This window comes from Panulirus ornatus, chromosome 14 (genome assembly GCF_036320965.1).
Source record: "Panulirus ornatus isolate Po-2019 chromosome 14, ASM3632096v1, whole genome shotgun sequence".
Taxonomy (NCBI): Eukaryota; Metazoa; Arthropoda; class Malacostraca; order Decapoda; family Palinuridae; genus Panulirus; species Panulirus ornatus.
The window spans coordinates 59,025,444-59,047,021 of record NC_092237.1 but is presented as its reverse complement, the minus strand read 5'-3'; the positions used below and the strand labels follow the sequence as shown (position 1 = coordinate 59,047,021).

Sequence of the window (21,578 nt, the reverse complement as noted above, 5' to 3'; positions counted from 1 at the left end):
GAACACAGCCCATCTTAAGTTTAGATTGTATCACCCAGATCTAACGCTCATAAAGCTCAAAGCTGGATACTGTTTATCGTCAAAGTCAAGCACAGATTAGGTGCAAAACTTAATATATCAAAAGTACAAAGCTTAATACAGCCTGGTTTAAGAGTTAAGATATCCTAGGTTTAAGTCTTGTGGATGTCCAAATTCAAAAGATTCATCCTTAATGAAGTGTAGGGCAAAGCTAAGCACAGTAAGACTTTAGAGCCATGCACTTTAAAAGCTCAGGGCCTAACACATGTCAGCACAAAAGCATTACATGTTCAAGAATGTATATGCATCTTGGGTTTGTTCAGAGCTTAACACATCCTGATCATATGAACCAATCCCAACTTGTAGCTCAAAACATCCAAGAGTATGACCCTTTCATATGGTAAGAGCAAGGCTAACATATCTTAGGACCAGCCTTAGACACTGCTCACACTGAAATCTACTCTACACACTTGATTATGAAAAAAGACTTTGGTATATATTCCACATACAGTCTGTGAAGATGACCACTGGAGTCCACTATAGAGAATTCACCCACAAGACCAGCAGTGTAATATATTCAAGATCTAACACTGTCTAGCTTTATACAGCTGAATATCCTAATCTCTTAAACTATAAGTCTAAAGCTTAAAGAAATGGATTAAAAAATCTGATGGCTTAAGTTGAATCAACATACTTCAGTTGCAAAACCTGGCAGAACCTCTATTGAAAGTTCAATACAGCTCATCATTGAGCTCAATCCTACTTTACATTTTTGAGCCTTGTAGTACTAAAAGTGGATTTCAATGCCAAGACACAGCAATTGAAAAAAATCTTAGTTTAGGGCACAACACACCCAAAGCCTTGATCCTGTACCATAACACATTAAAAGTCTAATATTCCCTGTTTGTAACCTAACACGAGCCTAGATTCAGAGCCTAATGCACTCCAGGTGTAGAAATTATTCCTTCGTAAGATAAGAGATATCTCACAAGCTGCTGATCAACTGAAGTGTTACAGATAACTGCACTGCCACTCTAAATCTGACCAAAACACACACTGTTATAATGTTCAACCCTTCATCCAAACTTTTGCCAATAATGGTCTATTACATCACTAGCCACACCATCCTCCCCCCTGCCAACAACACTGACCCTACCAACCTGTCACCGGTTAAGAATACCTTGCTACAATATAAAATAGGCCCAACATCCTATTTACCTCTAAATGGTCTGGACTGCATAGCAGAGCCACTTATTTCGCTAATCTCTGGAAGGTCAGATCAAGAAAGAATTAAGATTTGCAGTGGTTAGTAAATATGAAATCAATTAAAATGTGAGCAAATGCAACCCACAAAAATAGTAGCATCATTGAAAATAAAACAGGTGGTTTTGCAGGTGATAACTGCTCCATGAATTGAATAAAATTCCTTCCAAAAAATATCAAACATCACAGGAATATGTACAAATACTGTATCAAAGAATGTACATACTACTATCTACTAAAAAGAAATTGTCCCTTCAAAATCAACCAAATTACTATCATGGTATGAATATTAGGGCTTCAAAAATGTGAGAAGCTATTTTGAAAATAATAGTGGTTAAAAAAAGAGCTTTCAGTGGTGCGCCAAAATCTTCCAGAGCATCATTCATCTGCTACCTTGTTAAGACAGACCTTACTTACACCACCATCCTCGTTCAAAACCTTTAGCTGCCTCTGTAACTGGAGAGCAAGAAAATTTTTTTTTAACAATATGACATTTATTTCCTACACATGTACATTTTTGCATTAGAAATTATTTAATGTGCAAAAGCTTGCAAGACTGAGTAGTTATTTACGACATGTTTACCAACAAAAGGATGTGATAACATGAATCACATACAGACTAATAATCAGCAGCATTTGCAGCAAGGTAATCTTTGCGTCCAATTCCTGCTGCCTGTTTATTCTGCATTGCTTCTAAACGAGGACATGCTGTAATGCGATGACCCAAACCACCACAATATGAGCATCCACGCTCATCGCCTCCATTGCCTTCAAGGGAGGCCAGCAAATCTTCCTCCCCACCACCTGCCATTGTCAGGAATGGAGGAACCTGTAACAAAATAGAAAAATATATATCTATACACATCCACACAACACTGTCAAGACTATAATGCCTTTAAACATACCCACCTCCTTCCTCAAACTCCTTAATGAATCCAGGATATTAGTCCTCTCTTCCATCCTATGTATCATTTCAGTCCTTATATTAGCTGTCACATCCACTATGAGGTGCCTCCAAAACTCAACTTTATATCAACACCATTTAAACTTACTCTCAAACAATCATGTCTCTCCATAATGCAACTCATGTCCTTGCTTTTGTTTGGGTTTACTCTTAACTTTCTCCCTTTACATACACTCCAAAACTCTTTTGCAATCTTATGGAATTTCCATCCGGAGTTTGCCATCAGAGATGTGTCATCTGCAACCAGCAAATGAGTCACTTCCATCCTCTTCTCCAAGATTAATGAATTTAGCTCTCACCACCCAGTCCACGAAAAGGATAAACAGCTTTGGTGACATCATATGTCACTGATGCATACTCATCTGCATCAACTACTACTCACCCTACTTTCTTTCTATTCACGTACATGCTTTCTTCTCCTGGTAAAAAGTCCTTACTGTATTCAATAACTTTCCATTTACCCTACATATTCACATCACCTTCCACGAGACATCTCTTCCAATGCTTTTTCCTGAAGAATAAATGCCATATACAAGTCTTTCTCTTTCTGCAAGTATTTCTAACATATTCTTCAAAGGAAACACTCAGTTCAGACACTCACTACATCCAATGCTTATTCAAATACATATACAAAGTGAGTGTGCAGTAAATATCCAGGCACAGCATCATTTTCAAAGCATATGATAAATCTCATAAGCAATGGTAACACATTCTTCAAGGTGCACAATTCTGTCCACAAAAATACAATCTCTGTCATATATAATACTTGACAACACTTAACTCATGCAGCTCATTCTTCATAACTCAGATTTTCCTGTGGTGAGCACTTTGCACCAGTCCTGCCTTTTGGGAAAATGGCAGAAGCAGCAGACAGAAGTAGTGGGGAGGAACATTTAGGCAGGATTATTAGGTAGAAACATAGGGTAGAAGTAGTAGGCAGAAGCATTAGATAGTAGTTCTCATTAGGAACATTAGGTAGGAGCTTCTGCAAACACTGTGCTAGACCTGCCCTCTGCCAGTGGCATGTTAAGGGTGAGGCACTAAAGGCTAAGAAATGGCACTGGAGTTCTTTAGATATGGAGAGGCTGTTGCTGTGGCCACCCCTTTGAGGGAGTTCCAATCAGAACAGGCATTAGAAATATGAATATACAGACAGACAATCACATGCACTTTTAATTATTCAAGGATTAACAAAAAGGCCCCTAACTCTTCCATACGACACCTTTCTAAGCCTGCAAATTAATTAAATAAGCTTGTTCTGAAGCAATTTTCTACGATTCAGACCCTCAAATCTGAAAGAACAAACATTTTGGAAATAAGACAGAAGAAGGACAAAATACCAACCTTCTGGTTAGCCTCAATGAGTAAGTGCTTCAGGTCCAAAAGTACTGACTCATCGTTGGCTTTATTGACAAATGTTGTGGCTACCCCCTGTTGCCCTGACCGACCAGTACGGCCAATACGATGTACGTAGTTTTCTATGTCATCTGGCATGTCATAATTAATGACATGTTGGATGCCTGGGAAGTCAAGACCCTTAGAAGCCACATCTGTAGCAACTAAGACATCTTTATCCCCTTTCTGAAGAATGAAGAAAATATTAGAGCATATGAAAACTTTGGTGTAAAAAAATTTATCCAAAAGAAACATTCTGTGTCATTTACTTTTTAATGCCTTCTAATATCAGCTATCATGACAAACTATCCTTTTGACATTAATCTTACATGTAAATCAGGTGTGGAATATAAGAGCAAACACAGTTTCTGAGAAAATATGCTAAAAAATGAGTAAATTTTCACACAACAGATGTATTTGTTCTATAGCCATCCATTCATATGCCTACCAAAACTAAACCTGCAATCTAGTGACCAAGGTCAAGTGTGGAGACTTACAATATTTAATAGTAAATGTCCAGTGATTATGACCAGTTAAAATGAAAAGAGGGGATGAAAGGAAAAAGTAGTAGGAATGAGAGCACATATCAGCCTGGGGGAAAACATCATCGAAAAGTTGATATTCTCAAACATTAACATAATGGGACATTGTTTATTGATGGTTGTTCCATATTAGCCAAATCATCAGTCTGGCAGTCAAAGAAGCATATAAACAAAGGTCAGGTCAAAAAAGGTGCATGAGCTACTGCAGCACCAGCAATGGGAGTGGCAGGTACTGAACATAGTACAACAATTCCAAAATGATATGTAGGTTCACAGTTAATGAAACATGGGTAACAGACCATGGTGTTTTTGTGTGACAGGTGTTGTGATTAATCAAAATTACCGGAAAACGAAGTCATATTGTATGAAGTTATTTAATTACATCCCTTAATTTCATAAAAAGCCTAAAGACAGAAGGAGTCTTGAGGGTTGACCCATCCTTCATGATTGAATATCTCTTAAACTTTCTATACTGCCATACAGCCTTTTAAATTTAACATGTAATCAACATTCACAATTCTATTACTTAGCTTATTCCATCTACCCACTATTCTGATTCTATAAAAGTACTTCTGTACATCTTTTCTAATAAGTTTCTAGTTTAGTCTCATGCTATGGCATCTCCTTGCTCTATGTTTTGCATCTTTTAAAGACCTGTTCACTGTCAACATCATAAGACTGGTTTAGAAACTTGAAAATAGTGATATGTGTGTGTATCACTGATAGGCTGGATTTCAGTTATCCTTTCATTTTCATTAGACTCTAGATGTCTTGTTAAAGATTGAGGACTAAAAAAAGAATACAAGACAGAGTAGATACATAAAAACCATGGAAATGACTAACCCATCCACCACATGAAAACACACTGGGTTAAAATCATCTAAAGAACCACACAACTCATCACTCTTTGCTAAATCATGAAACTACATACTTTTCTGAGTACCACAATTTCATACTTGAATCTTCGAAGTGCCTGTTAACCTTAGGAAAAAACGAAATATTCCAAAATAAAAGAAATAAATTAATACTCAAATAACAGAAAGGATAACATCAATACCCTGAAAGAATGTAAATTACCTGGAATGCCTGAACTGCAGCAGATCTTTCTTCTTGATCTTTTCCTCCGTGAATGGCAGCAGCAGTAACACCTTTCAGCAATAAGTACTCCTGAATGAGATCAACATCCTGCTTCTTCTCAGCAAAGATGAGGACTGGGGGAGATGTCTTGTTAAGGCAAGTCAGAATGTGTGTTACCTTGGCTTCCTGAAAAAAGGGTAAAAAGGTATTAACACAGTGTACAGTGCAACAGATAGCCGTCATCCATTCCAGGGTGAGAGGTGTGCAAGGAATAGAGTGAATTGAAACAATGTGGTATACCGGGGTAGACATGCTGTCAATGGACTGAACCAGGGCATGCGAAACATCTGGGGTAAACCATCGATAGGTCAGTGGGGCCTGGATGTGGATAGGGAGCTGTGGTTCTGGGGCATTACAAGACAGCTAGACACTGAGTGTGAACGAATGTGGCTTTTTTTGTCTGTTTTCCTGGCACTACCTTACTGAAGCAGGGGTTGCGATGCTGTTTCCTGTGGGGCAGGGTAGTGCAGGGTATGGATGAAGGCAAGCAAGTATGAATATGTACATGTGTCAAGCATAATGTACTAAAACAAGAGCCTATCATCCAGAGCCAAGCCAAGGCCCATAGACTGTTCCATGGTTTACTTCAACTGCTTTATAGCGACAGGGTTTTCCATTGTTAAATGGAGATCCATTTATATGTATGAAATTACCTATCTGTACTGTATAGGAAGGGAGTTTTGTACTCATGGGGTCCCATCTCTAAAACATTCTCTACTATCATGCAACTTCTTAAATTCACATATGTTGTTTACTTTGACCATGTCCTCAAGTCCATTGATTCACCACTCCTGTACTATAAAAGAACTTTTTTTCCATCTTTTTTAACAAGTTGTTTGCTCAATTCCATGCTATTTCCTCTGGTTACTCTATCCCTTCATCTCTCAAAGACCTGTTCAAAGATTATGTCTGCAATCTGATCGACTTATTTCCCACTAGATAATATTCATACTGAGGCTTTCTTTCATTCTGTCCCATTCCTCTTGCCCTCACACTAACCCCCAACTTAACCCCTTAGGCATTCCTAAGCCATTTTTCCCCTTATTCTCGAGTTTTATTTCACCCACAGCTAAAATATCTAGGTTCTTCTCCTCAAACATACCACATATCTCTCTGTTCTTTTCATCTTAGTTAGATCTACTCACATTCAGACTTCCCAGCCTAAGCTTCTGAGGAGGAAGAGCACTCTGCTTGGTTCCTTTTGTTTTAAGTTTTAGAAACTGCAATACAAGGAAGGGACGGTTTCCAGCTTACCTTCCCTTCTACCACTCCACTCCTATTAGTCAACTTTTATGACATGCAGGGAACATGAAGGTAGTGCTCTTTTTCCAAATCCCTATGGATATATATCCAAAGCATGATTTGGCCGGTAAGCGAAACGTGAACCAAATTCACTTTGGAATAATTATGGTACTTAGGCATAATCCATCTTATTTATTGTTATTTCCCTACCATATGTCCCAGAATGCAGCATCACAAAGCAACTTCTCTTAATGATAACCATCATCATAATAAAAACATCCTACATTTTCTCACCTGCTTTACATATTCAACTTCCTGAATGACCTGCATTGATGCGGCTCCAGCTCGACCAACATTTACTGTCACAGGTTTCACCAAAGCAGATCGAGCAAAATTTTGAATTTTCTTTGGCATGGTAGCTGAGAACAGAAGAGTTTGTCTCTGGGCTTTAAAGTAAGAGTATATTGTACGAACATCTTCTTCAAAGCCCATATCAATCATTCTGTCAGCTTCATCCATTACCAAGTATCTGAAAATTAGAAAAAAAATATATACATAATGAGAGAGAGAAAGAGAGAGAGAGACTGGGTAAGTGTGTGAGTGAGTTTTAGTGTCTTGAAAACATTAACTAAATCACACTGGATCTTGATGGGAAGAAAGAGCTAAGCATCCAAACCGAAAGGTGATGGAATAATTATTTGAGGCAAAGATCTTATAACAGCTAAAGAGTGCCTCGGTTTGCAAAGATTAGCTTTTGAGGCAAGATTTGAAGGGAGTTCAGTATTCAATATAAAAAGTCTCAGACAACAAGGAAAAGAAACAGTGTAAATCTGAAACACAATCCTCATTAGAAGGTTTAAATCAAATGAGGCCATCTTAGTCTGGAGTATGGGTAAAAATTTGGTGAGCTATATTTAGTGGTAATAGATAGTAAGATTGTTTAATACTCAATGTATGGCACCAGCTAAAGCATTATCTTTTGGTTAAAAAGCAAATTTCTACCAGGCAGAAGTTCTATACAATCATTTAAATAGCAATGGGTAACTTTCATACTGAAAGTTGAGAAGTCAAACTCTGCTAGTTCGCATAGTCTTCCTTACCTACACACATCAAGACGTACCATCTTCTTGTCAAGCATATCAATCAATCGTCCTGGTGTGCAAACCATTATGTGTACACCCCTGACAACATAGAAAAAAAGAATATTACACACAGAGAAATAAACAGTCTAGAAATATTTCATAAATGACCTTGAAGACAACTTTGTCTGCTGCAAAGACTATCATCCTAATGCAGCATGCTAAAAGTACTTTATGTTGACATAATCAGCATTTCACTGATCATTGAACATTTCTAATCTGAGTACTATTACTAACATACATTACTGTCAACAGGTCTTGTGAAAATAACTTAAAATATAACTGTAACATCAACCATTTAACATTTTCTTATTGTCTACTTTACTGAAATGTTAGTCTCTAAACCCTGAAAATTGCCTGCTGGTTTTTCCTTTATCCTGTTGCTTCTTCACAGAAGTGAAGATGATGTTGAATGGAAAAGACAGACCTCTGAAGTACACTGAAAAGTATTTAGGCCAATTTCTGTCAACTAAAGGATGTCTGATCTTACTTTCTTTAAAAGTATGCTATGATCCAGTACTTAATAGCAATTCATTACACACAGTACACCCTATCCTTCTCTTTGTTTCTATCCTCTTGTGTTCACAATTTTTCTCACTCACATTTTCCCATTTCTTTTTCATTAAAGGCTTAGTTTCACTGTGAGCTTCTGTCTGTGACAGAAGTCTTCATAGTAGAAAGAGAAACCAAAAAAAAAAAAAAAATACTGAGAGTATTCTTTAATTAAGTAACCCCTTCTGTGGGGCTCCCATAACCCAAAGGTTGTCCAACAATCAGTGTCAGGGAAAGGAATAACTCCTTTGAAGTGAGAAATTCTTCAACCAGATTGGACTGCTTTTGAATGCATAACAGTATATCAAAATATCTACCATCCTACCAAATACTCACAGCCTCAAACTGAACTTAGTGTGGATTACAATGTCAGGAAACAGGAAATATTCTGTCCACTAAGGAATGATAAATCCCAGTAACTCAAGTCTTCATGCAAACTGAATGAAGAGGACAAGTTGTGAATTATGGATTAATGTCCTATGCATCTGCTAATCAGGGCAATAGCCAATCAGTTATGCACAAATTACAATAAATACTGGATTTCATAACTCTTATGAAAATCCAATCTTATGATTACTGTTTAGCTATAAATGAAAAGCCAACATTTGTATAGCAAGAAACAGAATAAATGTTTTCCCAGTGAACATTATTCTAATATAAGTCTGAGAAAGACACATTTAGTACTTCAGTTAGACTACAATAAGCAGGGAAAAAAGAAACAATATTGGTCCTGAATGAGCCAAACAAGAGATGAAAATATTCAACATAATTCCACAAGAATAAGACATGGAAAAAATGCATTAACATACTTCCTAATGATATGTAATGCAGTCGCTACTGGTTCTCCACCAATGGCCAGGCATGTTCGTAGTTCAGGAAAACCATCAGCTTCGACAAACTTGCAGAGATAGTCAATATTGTCTTTTATTTGTTTTGCCAATTCACGGGATGGTACAATGATGAGACCTATCCAAAACAGGTGAATCATTAATATGATGTACAACTTTTTCTAAGCAAGAAATAACATTTTAACAAGCATAACGACACAATCATTTCAAAGAACAATTTAAGCAAAATTTCCTTTTATATTATGGTTCAGTTGCTGCATACTTCTTAAAAAAAGAAAAAAGCAACGATCACATTACTTTTCAAACACAGGACTAAAAGGGAAAGTTAGTTCTAAGCAAGTGAAGCTATTTTCTGCTTGTATTTTGAGAATAACGATAATACTATAGTATGTGCAACACATTCTTAGCAATATCTGAGAACAATTATTACCATATAAAAATTACCTGCTTGTATGTATGTATGTGTGTATGTGAGTGCCATGAACAAATGTGAATAGTGACTAAACAACTGTATGTGAGTGATGTGAAATGGAAAAGTGTAGGACTCTGCTATATGTGAGATGAAAGGATAAAATGAATAGATTGTATTTGAAAGAGCTGTTCTCATAACAGAAAAGTATGAAAAGGTGGTATGGCAACATATGTAGCAAGTATTGTGACAGCCACTATGCTGTATAACCAAGGAAGCCTTGTGTACGTAGAATGGCAACATGATGAAAATATACTTGCTGATCTGGTGTGTTCTCCAAAGTTTATGAAAATCTTAGTTATAGTGTGGATAATGCTACATGGAAAGGTCAAAAAGAATCAAGAGGGAAAGAAATAGTAAATGGATCATGTGGCAGAAATTGAATAAATAAATACTGATGCAAAGTACAGAAGTCAAAAGACCATGAAAAGAAAAAATAATGGTTAAATTCCTGCTGTTACAGGTATGAACAAAAACAGGAGCAACAGATTATTTTGTGGAATACGTGTTGAAAGAGAACAATTATTGTATTATACATGGGAAATGGTTAGCATTGTTAAAAATATGACAACTAACCAGAAACTTACCATATGGTCCTTCATTGCTCATAAAAGGCAGTTTCTTTTCCTGCTCGAGACAAAACATGAGAATAGGCAGAATGAAGACCATACTCTTCCCACTCCCAGTGAAGGCAATACCAATCATATCACGTCCTTTCAAAGCTGCCGGAATACCTTGCATCTACAAAAAAATGCAACGCTAAATAAAATGTCCCACATTTATGAAATTAATATGAAAGATTAATGATTGATGACTAATTCAAGACATAATATTTAGTAAAGTAAATATAAAGGAATCTATAAGGGTGAACTTACAAAATAAGAATTCAGACAAAACACAGGCATTAGAAATCCTAGATGAGAATGAAGCATGCATAAATGTACACCTAAGGGAATCATTCATATATATATATATTTTATTTTTTTTTTTTTTTGCTTTGTCGCTGTCTCCCGCGTTTGCGAGGTAGCGCAAGGAAACAGACGAAAGAAATGGCCCAACCCACCCCCCATACACATGTATATACATACGTCCACACACGCAAATATACATACCTACACAGCTTTCCATGGTTTACCCCAGACGCTTCACATGCCTTGATTCAATCCACTGACAGCACGTCAACCCCGGTATACCACATCGCTCCAATTCACTCTATTCCTTGCCCTCCTTTCACTCTCCTGCATGTTCAGGCCCCGATCACACAAAATCTTTTTCACTCCATCTTTCCACCTCCAATTTGGTCTCCCTCTTCTCCTCGTTCCCTCCACCTCTGACACATATATCCTCTTGGTCAATCTTTCCTCACTCATTCTCTCCATGTGCCCGAACCATTTCAAAACACCCTCTTCTGCTCTCTCAACCACGCTCTTTTTATTTCCACACATCTCTCTTACCCTTACGTTACTTACTCGATCAAACCACCTCACACCACACATTGTCCTCAAACATCTCATTTCCAGCACATCCATCCTCCTGCGCACAACTCTATCCATAGCCCACGCCTCGCAACCATACAACATTGTTGGAACCACTATTCCTTCAAACATACCCATTTTTGCTTTCCGAGATAATGTTCTCAACTTCCACACATTCTTCAAGGCTCCCAGAATTTTCGCCCCCTCCCCTACCCTATGATCCACTTCCGCTTCCATGGTTCCATCCGCTGCCAGATCCACTCCCAGATATCTAAAACACTTCACTTCCTCCAGTTTTTCTCCATTCAAACTCACCTCCCAATTGACTTGACCCTCAACCCTACTGTACCTAATAACCTTGCTCTTATTCACATTTACTCTTAACTTTCTTCTTTCACACACTTTACCAAACTCAGTCACCAGCTTCTGCAGTTTCTCACATGAATCAGCCACCAGCGCTGTATCATCAGCGAACAACAACTGACTCACTTCCCAAGCTCTCTCATCCCCAACAGACTTCATACTTGCCCCTCTTTCCAAAACTCTTGCATTCACCTCCCTAACCACCCCATCCATAAACAAATTAAACAACCAGGGAGACATCACACACCCCTGCCACAAACCTACATTCACTGAGAACCAATCACTTTCCTCTCTTCCTACACGTACACATGCCTTACATCCTCGATAAAAACTTTTCACTGCTTCTAACAACTTGCCTCCCACACCATATATTCTTAATACCTTCCACAGAGCATCTCTATCAACTCTATCATATGCCTTCTCCAGATCCATAAATGCTACATACAAATCCATTTGCTTTTCTAAGTATTTCTCACATACATTCTTCAAAGCAAACACCTGACCCACACATCCTCTACCACTTCTGAAACCACACTGCTCTTCCCCAATCTGATGCTCTGTACATGCCTTCACCCTCTCAATCAATATCCTCCCATATAATTTACCAGGAATACTCAACAAACTTATACCTCTGTAATTTGAGCACTCACTCTTATCCCCTTTGCCTTTGTACAATGGCACTATGCACGCATTCTGCCAATCCTCAGGCACCTCACCATGAGTCATACATACATTAAATAACCTTACCAACCAGTCAACAATACAGTCACCCCCTTTTTTAATAAATAATATATATATATATGAGGGGGGAGGGGGATGTTATTTCATGTGTGGCGGGGTGGCGATGGGGGTGAGTAGGGGCAGACAGTGTGAATTGTGTGCATGTGTGTATATGTGTGTGTCTGTGTGTGTATATATGTGTGTACGTTGGGATGTGTGGGTGTGTATGTTTGCGTGTGTGGACGTGTGTGTGTGTGCATGTGTGTGGGGGTGGGTTGGGCCATTTCTTTTGTCTGTTTCCTTGCGCTACCTTGCAGGCACGGGAGACAGCGACAAAGCAAAATAAATAAATAAATAAATATTTATTTTATTTATTTTGCTTTGTCGCTGTCTCCCGCGTTTGCGAGGTAGCTCAAGGAAACAGACGAAAGAAATGGCTCAACCCACCCCATACGCATGTATATACATACACGTCCACACACGCAAATATACATACCCATACATCTCAATGTACACTTATATATACACACACAGACACATACATATATACACATGCACACAATTCACACTGTCTGCCTTTATTCATTCCCATCGCCACCTCGCCACACATGGAATAACATCCCCCTAACCCCTCATGTGTGCGAGGTAGCGCTAGGAAAAGACAACAAAGGCCCCATCCGTTCACACTCAGTCTCTAGCTGTCATGCAAAAATGCCCGAAACCACAGCTCCCTTTCCACATCCAGGTCCCACAGAACTTTCATTGGTTTACCCCAGACGCTTTACATGCCCTGATTCAATCCATTGACAGCACGTCGACCCCAGTATACCACATCAATCCAATTCACTCTATTCCTTGCCTGCCTTTCACCCTCCTGAATGTTCAGGCCCTGATCACTCAAAATCTTTTTCACTCCATCTTTCCACCTCCAATTTGGTCTCCCACTTCTCCTCGTTCCCTCCACCTCCGACACATATATCCTCTTGGTCAATCTTTCCTCACTCATTCTCTCCATGTGCCCAAACCATTTCAAAACACCCTCTTCTGCTCTCTCAACCACGCTCTTTTTATTTCCACACATCTCTCTTACCCTTACATTACTTACTCGATCAAACCACCTCACACCACATATTGTCCTCAAACATCTCATTTCCAGCACATCCACCCTCCTGCGCACAACTCTATCCATAGCCCACACCTTGCAACCATACAACATTGTTATGTATATATATATCAAAACTTCAAGTATGAATATGTACATATGTGTATATGTATGTATACATTGAAAGGTATAGGTATGTATATGTGCGTCTGTGGGCGTTTTCTGTATATACATGCATATGTGGGTGGGTTGGGCCAGTCTTCTTTCTGTTTCCTCGCACTACCTCGCTAATGCTGGAGACAGTGACAAAGTATATCAAAAAAATATAAAAAAATGATCAGAACTTTACATGAATACTCTACTCCCAAAGAAATTTGCAAAAATTTCCCTTCTACTATGCTTAACCCTAGAGATTTCACAATCATTCATATTATTTGAGGATGTTCATCTTGCCATTAGAATTTCCTATATTTTCAACCTATCCATTTCTGGGATACTCAAAATATGTTCTAGCTGACTCCCAATGGCACCATCATGCACAATATCTATCTTCTAGCGTTCCTCTCACATGGTCAGACAACCTCATCTGAAACCTTCAAATGACTTCAGCATATAATTCTACTCCCAGATCTCTCCTCTCATTTCTTGCAATAACTCATTGCTATTCCTTTGATCAGGTAGAGGATTTTCACTTCAGCAGCCTGAAATCTACTTTTCATTCTGCTGGCCATCTTCTATGACTCACATCATAGTATATATAAAAATAGGTCTCGAGTACAATCTGATAAATAATGAATCTGGCTTTCTTGGCATCTGGTGGTCTTTAAGAATAAGGGAAAACTTTTAAAACTACAGTATTGTTTTACTCTGTAATTCACTACATGCTCCTTTACAGAATCTATTCAAAACAGGTCTCCAAAATTTTGAAAGACCACTACCTCTACAATGAACATCTTTTCTTCCATCCCTCTTAGATACTGTATCACCATCACTTCAGCACTCTAATTAAGAACAACAAACTCTTCAAGTGTTACAACATATCCTTCCTTCCTTCATACCATTCGCCATTTCCCGCATTAGCGAGGTAGCGTTAAGAACAGAGGACTGGGCCTTTGAGGGAATATCCTCACCTGGCCCCCTTCTCTGTTCCTTCTTTTGGAAAAATTAAAAAAAAATGAGAGGGGAGGATTTCCAACCCCCCTCCGCTTACTTCCCTATTAGTCGCCTTCTACGACACGCAGGGAATACGTGGGAAGTATTCTTTCTCCCCTATCCCCAGGGATAAAATTACAACACATATCTAACATAATAAGGAGGTCCTCTAAATCTGAAACAAATGCTACATCATCTGCAGATGTAGAAGTTGACCATCTATTGAATAAAGCAGCACCGTGACGGAGAACTTTCCAACCTTATATCACATGTTACCTATATCAAATTGTTAGTTTCCATCTTTATACCTGAATTGGAGAAGGTTTGTCGATACCCTTCTTTTGTAGGGCCTTAACAATACATCTGGGAAACTTCATGTCAGCAAACGTCTTAAGTGGAGGAGGGACTTCTTCTCCTTCCACCAAAATCCTATGAAAGAAGGGAGATATAAGATGAACAATGATGGTACAGCAAAATGACTTTGGTGTACAATGTTTGTAGTTACCAGTTTGTTGCCCCTAACTGCCTTTGTAAATTACTAGTAATTGAAGGTATTCATGAGACATATTAGTGACTATGATCATAGTGTGATTCATATTTCATCACAGCTGAGCTGCATAAATTCTAATAAGTTTTATTCTGGACTCAGCTGTGTCTGAAGGACACAGGCAAAGTAGTTCTATCCAGTCAAAGTACTTGCAACAATTGTATTAAGGGAAGCTAAGAAGCTTGCCTATCAAGAGCTAAGTAGTAGAAAACTCAATAAGAAGGAGAGATAAAATGAAAAACAAGAAAATGAAGAAAATTAGGAAGGCAGAGGGAACACTTGCACAGACACAGAGATGCCCACTCACACAAATTATGCAAAGAGAGCAGAAATATCAAACAAATATTTATGTACATAATGGGTACCTGTACAGTAACATAGTTTTATCATATTGTAATACTGTTGTATTATAAGGTAAGCACTTCATACTTGTACTTCTTGCGAACTCTCTCATGACGCTTCTCAGTCATGGCCAAGATGCGTTTTGGAGGTCTCCAAGCTGTTACCACAGGTTCATCATACTGTACACCACGAGCTAACTCTGATACACCCATAAGTGCTCGCTTCTCCGCAACAGCTTCTAAGAGACGCTTTTCTTCCCTTCGCTGTTTCTCTAATTCAGATTCCTTACGAGCTGAAAATACAAATGCTGATTTTAAATCTCAATTGATTTCCAATATAGAAAATAGAATGGGTCACATAGAAATTTTTTCAAACACAATGGTTACTTCATATTTATGATGCTAACACTTCCTCACCTACACAAACTCACATCATACCCCTCAATCTTTCCTTGCTACATTCTCTAATTCCACTTACAAGTATCTCAAAGCCTTCACTAAAAAAGTATTCTAATGTAAGCTAATGAATTCTAAATATTATCATATGTTTATATCCCGAGTATAGGAAAATACTAAAGCACATCAATACCTTCAGTATCTACTAACATCACAAGCTCTTGAACAGAGAGATATCTAAGTCATACTCATTACACTTTTGACAATGAGAGATCCATACGGCAACCAGAAAAAGTGAAATTTTGTTCTACTAACCTATGTAGCAAGTTGCAACTAAGCTTAAGTTTGTGTGATAAACAATGATACTGTTCACTGACCTTCAGCAATTTTCTTGAGTTCTGTGTGCTGGTCCAGGAGGGAAATGTTATTTTTGCGGGCAAGTTCCTGAACATCCTCCTCCTGTGGCCTTCCTTCTTTTTCTTGACCACTAAACCCTCCACTTTCATCATCATCCTAATTTTAAGAAAAAATACATGGATCATGAAGTGGCCTCTGTGAAAAGTTCACTTTGTAAGTACCATTTTGGGAGAAACAAACCAAATGTACTTTGGCCTTAATACCAAGCTATGCTTGTTGCCAGAACACCTGGAACACCATGAGATAAGGGTTACGGGGAGGTAACCATTTTGGTTGATGCCAAACCTAACTTTGAGTAAATGCACAGTGAAACATGTATGAAGAAATATACTATACAAATTCATCCAATGTTGGAACTTGCAGTAACAAGCCCAGCCTACTCACCAAAGAAGTCACAAGGGATTGTTGGAAAGGATCCAAGTGAATGCAAGAATAATATAATCAAACTGAATGTAACAAATTATGAAAAGGTGGAAAACCCTTTAGCTGCCCTCTTTAGAAGAAATAAGATCAACTGGAGACATGATAATCACACACAAATTCATATGGAGACATGGCTGTAATCTAGAACAGGCAATAAAAGTGTATGGACATAATAGACCATTTCTGCACTAACAGAGACGTTTACACATGGAACAAGATAAGCTAAGTGGAAGTTAATGTAATGAAACTGGAATTTTCTTAAAGCCTGTATGATGAAAAAGCAAAGTTAAGAGGAGGAAACTTATGACAATAAAGCTCCCTCCTCAAATCTATTAATGGATAACTATAATGTTCACATACAAGAAAAATGTACATATATATCTGATGACAATCAAGTTATGATATGGGACTTTAATCCAAATGATTCTGGCAAACAGAGTTATATACCTACGTGGTGATACCCTAAACAATACGAGTTACTCCATATAATAATCTAAAACAAAGCACAAAATTTTCTATAAAGGCATCCAATTGAAACACTGAACTTCTAGAACAACCATACCTGTGATATCTTTAATATCTGTTTCAGTTTTTGCTTTTTACGCTCCCTCACTGGAATGTAAGGTTCATAATCATCATCATCACTTGATTCTGATTCTTCACGCCTATATCTCTGAAAATGCAAGAACACTTTTAGTCATATTCCTAGAGATGTTTCAAAGATGTGAAAAATATAACATCTACTGTCATTTATCCAGTATCATTTTTTACACCATTTCCTATCTTGCAAAGTTGTTACAACAAGTGTCTTTTTCTTATCATTGTATATCACATATCTTTCCATGCTTTTAGCCACTCAACCACATTCCTCCTCATCCTTAGTCTTTAACTTTCTCTTCTCTGTTAATCTAATGTACATAACAAGTCATTATACATCTGTTCTGCATCGGTCCTTTTCCTAACATAATTAGGAAATTCCATAAAATTATCCAAATTATCAATCCCTTTAAATACATAACCCACCACCCTCAGTTCTCAGTTAATCCACATTATAAGGTGTAAAATGTTTCTGTATAAAAATACTATGGACTAAACATAGTTAAAGTGGGCAGGGCCTTCACACATACAGAGCATGTATATAAAAATATCTTTATTTATTTCATATGTGTCTGATGACAGAGTGGCAGATATAGGGTGTTTGGGTCGAGGTGGTGTGCAAAGTGAGAGGGTTAGGGAAAATGATTTGGTAAACAGAGAAGAGGTAGTAAAAGCTTTGCGGAAGATGAAAGCCGGCAAGGCAGCAGGTTTGGATGGTATTGCAGTGGAATTTATTAAAAAAGGGGGTGACTGTATTGTTGACTGGTTGGTAAGGTTATTTAATGTATGTATGACTCATGGTGAGGTGCCTGAGGATTGGCGGAATGCGTGCATAGTGCCATTGTACAAAGGCAAAGGGGATAAGAGTGAGTGCTCAAATTACAGAGGTATAAGTTTGTTGAGTATTCCTGGTAAATTATATGGGAGGGTATTGATTGAGAGGGTGAAGGCAGGTACAGAGCATCAGATTGGGGAAGAGCAGTGTGGTTTCAGAAGTGGTAGAGGATGTGTGGATCAGGTGTTTGCTTTGAAGAATGTATGTGAGAAATACTTAGAAAAGCAAATGGATTTGTATGTAGCATTTATGGATCTGGAGAAGGCATATGATAGAGTTGATAGAGATGCTCTGTGGAAGGTATTAAGAATATATGGTGTGGGAGGCAGGTTGTTAGAAGCAGTGAAAAGTTTTTATCGGGGATGTAAGGCATGTGTACGTGTAGGAAGAGAGGAAAGTGATTGGTTCTCAGTGAATGTAGGTTTGCGGCAGGGGTGTGTGATGTCTCCATGGTTGTTTAATTTGTTTATGGATGGGGTTGTTAGGGAGGTGAATGCAAGAGTCTTGGAAAGAGGGGCAAGTATGAAGTCTGTTGGGGATGAGAGAGCTTGGGAAGTGAGTCAGTTGTTGTTCGCTGATGATACAGCGCTGGTGGCGGATTCATGTGAGAAACTGCAGAAGCTGGTGACGGAGTTTGGTAAAGTGTGTGGAAGAAGAAAGTTAAGAGTAAATGTGAATAAGAGCAAGGTTATTAGGTACAGTAGGGTTGAGGGTCAAGTCAATTGGGAGGTGAGTTTGAATGGAGAAAAACTGGAGGAAGTGAAGTGTTTTAGATATCTGGGAGTGGATCTGTCAGCGGATGGAACCATGGAAGCGGAAGTGGATCATAGGGTGGGGGAGGGGGCGAAAATTTTGGGAGCCTTGAAAAATGTGTGGAAGTCGAGAACATTATCTCGGAAAGCAAAAATGGGTATGTTTGAAGGAATAGTGGTTCCAACAATGTTGTATGGTTGCGAGGCGTGGGCTATGGATAGAGTTGTGCGCAGGAGGATGGATGTGCTGGAAATGAGATGTTTGAGGACAATGTGTGGTGTGAGGTGGTTTGATCGAGTAAGTAGCGTAAGGGTAAGAGAGATGTGTGGAAATAAAAAGAGCGTGGTTGAGAGAGCAGAAGAGGGTGTTTTGAAATGGTTTGGGCACATGGAGAGAATGAGTGAGGAAAGATTGACCAAGAGGATATATGTGTCGGAGGTGGAGGGAACGAGGAGAAGAGGGAGACCAAATTGGAGGTGGAAAGATGGAGTGAAAAGGATTTTGTGTGATCGGGGCCTGAACATGCAGGAGGGTGAAAGGAGGGCAAGGAATAGAGTGAATTGGAGCGATGTGGTATACAGGGGTTGACGTGCTGTCAGTGGATTGAATCAGGGCATGTGAAGCGTCTGGGGTGAACCATGGAAAGCTGTGTAGGTATGTATATTTGCGTGTGTGAACGTGTGTATGTACATGTGTATGGGGGGGGGTTGGGCCATTTCTTTCGTCTGTTTCCTTGCGCTACCTCGCAACCGCGGGAGACAGCGACGAGGTATAAAAAAAAAAAAAAAAAAAAAAAAAAAAAAATTCATATTCTATTTTGCTTTGTCGCTGTCTCCCGTGTTAGCAAGGTAGCGCAAGGAAACAGACGAAAGAATGGCCCAACCCACCCACATACACATGTATATACATACACGTCCACACACGCAAATATACATACCTATACATCTCAACGTATACATATAGATACACAAACAGACATATACATATATACACATGTACATAATTCATACTCTCTGCCTTTATTCATTCCCATCGCCACCCTGCCACACATGAAATAACAACCCCCTCCCCCCTCATGTGCGAGGTAGCGCTAGGAAGACAACAAAGGCCCCATTCGTTCACACTCAGTCTCTAGCAGTCATGTAATAATGCACCAAAACCACAGCTCCCTTTCCACATCCACACCCCATAGAACTTTCCATGGTTTACCCCAGACGCTCCACATGCCCTGGTTCAATCCATTGACAGCACGTCAACCCCGGTATACCACATCGTTCCAATTCTTTCTATTCCTTGCACACCTTTCACCCTCCTGCATGTTCAGGCCCTGATCACTCAAAATCTTTTTCACTCCATCTTTCCACCTCCAATTTGGTCTCCCACTTCTCCTCGTTCCCTCCACCTCTGACACATATATCCTCTTGGTCAATCTTTCCTCACTCATTCTCTCCATTTCAAAACACCCTCTTCTGCTCTCTCAACCACGCTCTTTTTATTACCACACATCTCTCTTACCCTATTATTACTTACTCGATCAAACCACCTCACGCCACATATTGTCCTCAAACATCTCATTTCCAACACATCCACCCTCCTCCACACAACTCTATCTGTATATAAAATATATACAGTGTAATTGTACACCGCTGAAGAGGTAGGGCAAATTTAAATATATATAAACACTTAAAGACTTAAAGTTAAAGACTTATTCGATCAATATTTTAACGTAAAAGCGGCAATGCAACTAATAGTAGCAAAATTTTACAATAGTTGAAAAGTAGGCGAGTTTCTTTTTTATCTCACAAAACCAAACCGTTAAAAATGTCAATCGGGTAACATAGGTCAAAAAACAAACATGTTGAGTGGCTACCCCCTTCAAGTGGCGTCCAGGGCACCTGCCCTACTTGCCATACCCTAGATACGCCACTGCCTTCGTGTATAGGAAAATCATAAGCTAAATAAGTGGTCCAGTTCCTTTCACTAAACACTCCACACCCAAGCTGATAGAAAAGAATGAAACTAATTTATACCTTTACCTTTACTACCTTGGGGCTTGAATCGTCCATTATGCCTTTGAAGTGTGAGATAACGTCTCAATAATTCACTTGAAAAGTCAATGAATTACATCAGTTTCTACATTCCCCAGGAATACAAATGTCGTCCACGCTTCGATACGAAACCAAAACAATCCAACACAAAGCAAGCCTTGGTCGGTTTCACTTTAATTTCACTTTTATTCCGTGTCTTGAATATGATTTGATCTACATTTTGATATATCCGGCTACTCTAGTTCGGTCCTTGGGGTTGGTGCAAGCCGTATTAACAGCGTTGTTTGCTAGTGTGTAACTTTATCAGCCGGGCCAACGAGTCTGTTTATGTTTACACTGGAAGGCTGGCATGGTACTACTTTACTCTAAATAATGCCGAAATATGTCAAAATTATCATACCCTGTTTATGTGGCTTCCATCGACACTGCAAATAACAAAAGATATACCACAGTTGCAATTTCCTGTATGTTTTTCCTTACTGAAATATAAATATACCTTCAATTCTCATACCCATTCTTAGTGAACAGAAACTTTACCAGCCGCCCGTAAGTGCTATGTTCTTACTGATTACATATTTCCATCATGAAAGATACTCAGCTTGATAAACAAAGCTTAAATATTGCCATGACTGAAAAAATGTTATCTTCAGCCCAGTCAAGCGTGTAGGCGTAACAATTTATGTGGTCATACATGGATCTCTCAATGCTTACTTGTTTATTAGTATTTCAAATCCTCCTGGTTTTACAAAATTAAATTTGCAAATGAATTTTGTTGTAAATATCACTTGCAAAATGGTATAATTTGCTTTTCTTTATTTTGCTTAACACTTTTAGTCAATC

At 38.6% G+C, this 21,578-nt stretch overlaps 1 protein-coding gene across 1 annotated transcript; it reads right to left on the bottom strand.

Annotated features, from left to right (window-relative positions):
* Window positions 1–1,753: 1,753 nt before the first annotated feature.
* abs (ATP-dependent RNA helicase abstrakt) lies at window positions 1,754–21,169 on the bottom strand. The gene is made up of 12 exons (XM_071670029.1): window positions 20,727–21,169; window positions 17,068–17,178; window positions 16,043–16,178; window positions 15,358–15,562; window positions 14,690–14,810; window positions 10,157–10,310; window positions 9,062–9,218; window positions 7,662–7,742; window positions 6,856–7,090; window positions 5,260–5,445; window positions 3,590–3,826; window positions 1,754–2,110 (listed from the first exon to the last, which is right to left on the bottom strand). The coding sequence occupies exons 1-12, from the start codon at window positions 20,754–20,756 to the stop codon at window positions 1,901–1,903; spliced, it is 1,863 nt and encodes a 620-aa protein (XP_071526130.1). The 5' UTR covers window positions 20,757–21,169; the 3' UTR covers window positions 1,754–1,900.
* Between the last annotated feature and the right edge of the window lie 409 nt (window positions 21,170–21,578).

What these genes read in the sequence shown, in the direction of transcription:
- abs (XM_071670029.1), bottom strand. Translation starts at nt 20,756, where the DNA reads ATGGACGATTCAAGCCCCAAGGTAGTAAAG. An exon ending in AGATATTAAAGATATCACAG is followed by an intron (nt 16,179 to 17,067) that starts GTATGGTTGTTC and finishes TCTTAAAATTAG; the next exon opens with GATGATGATGAAAGTGGAGG. An exon ending in AGAGTTCGCAAGAAGTACAA is followed by an intron (nt 14,811 to 15,357) that starts GTATGAAGTGCT and finishes CTTCTTTCATAG; the next exon opens with GATTTTGGTGGAAGGAGAAG.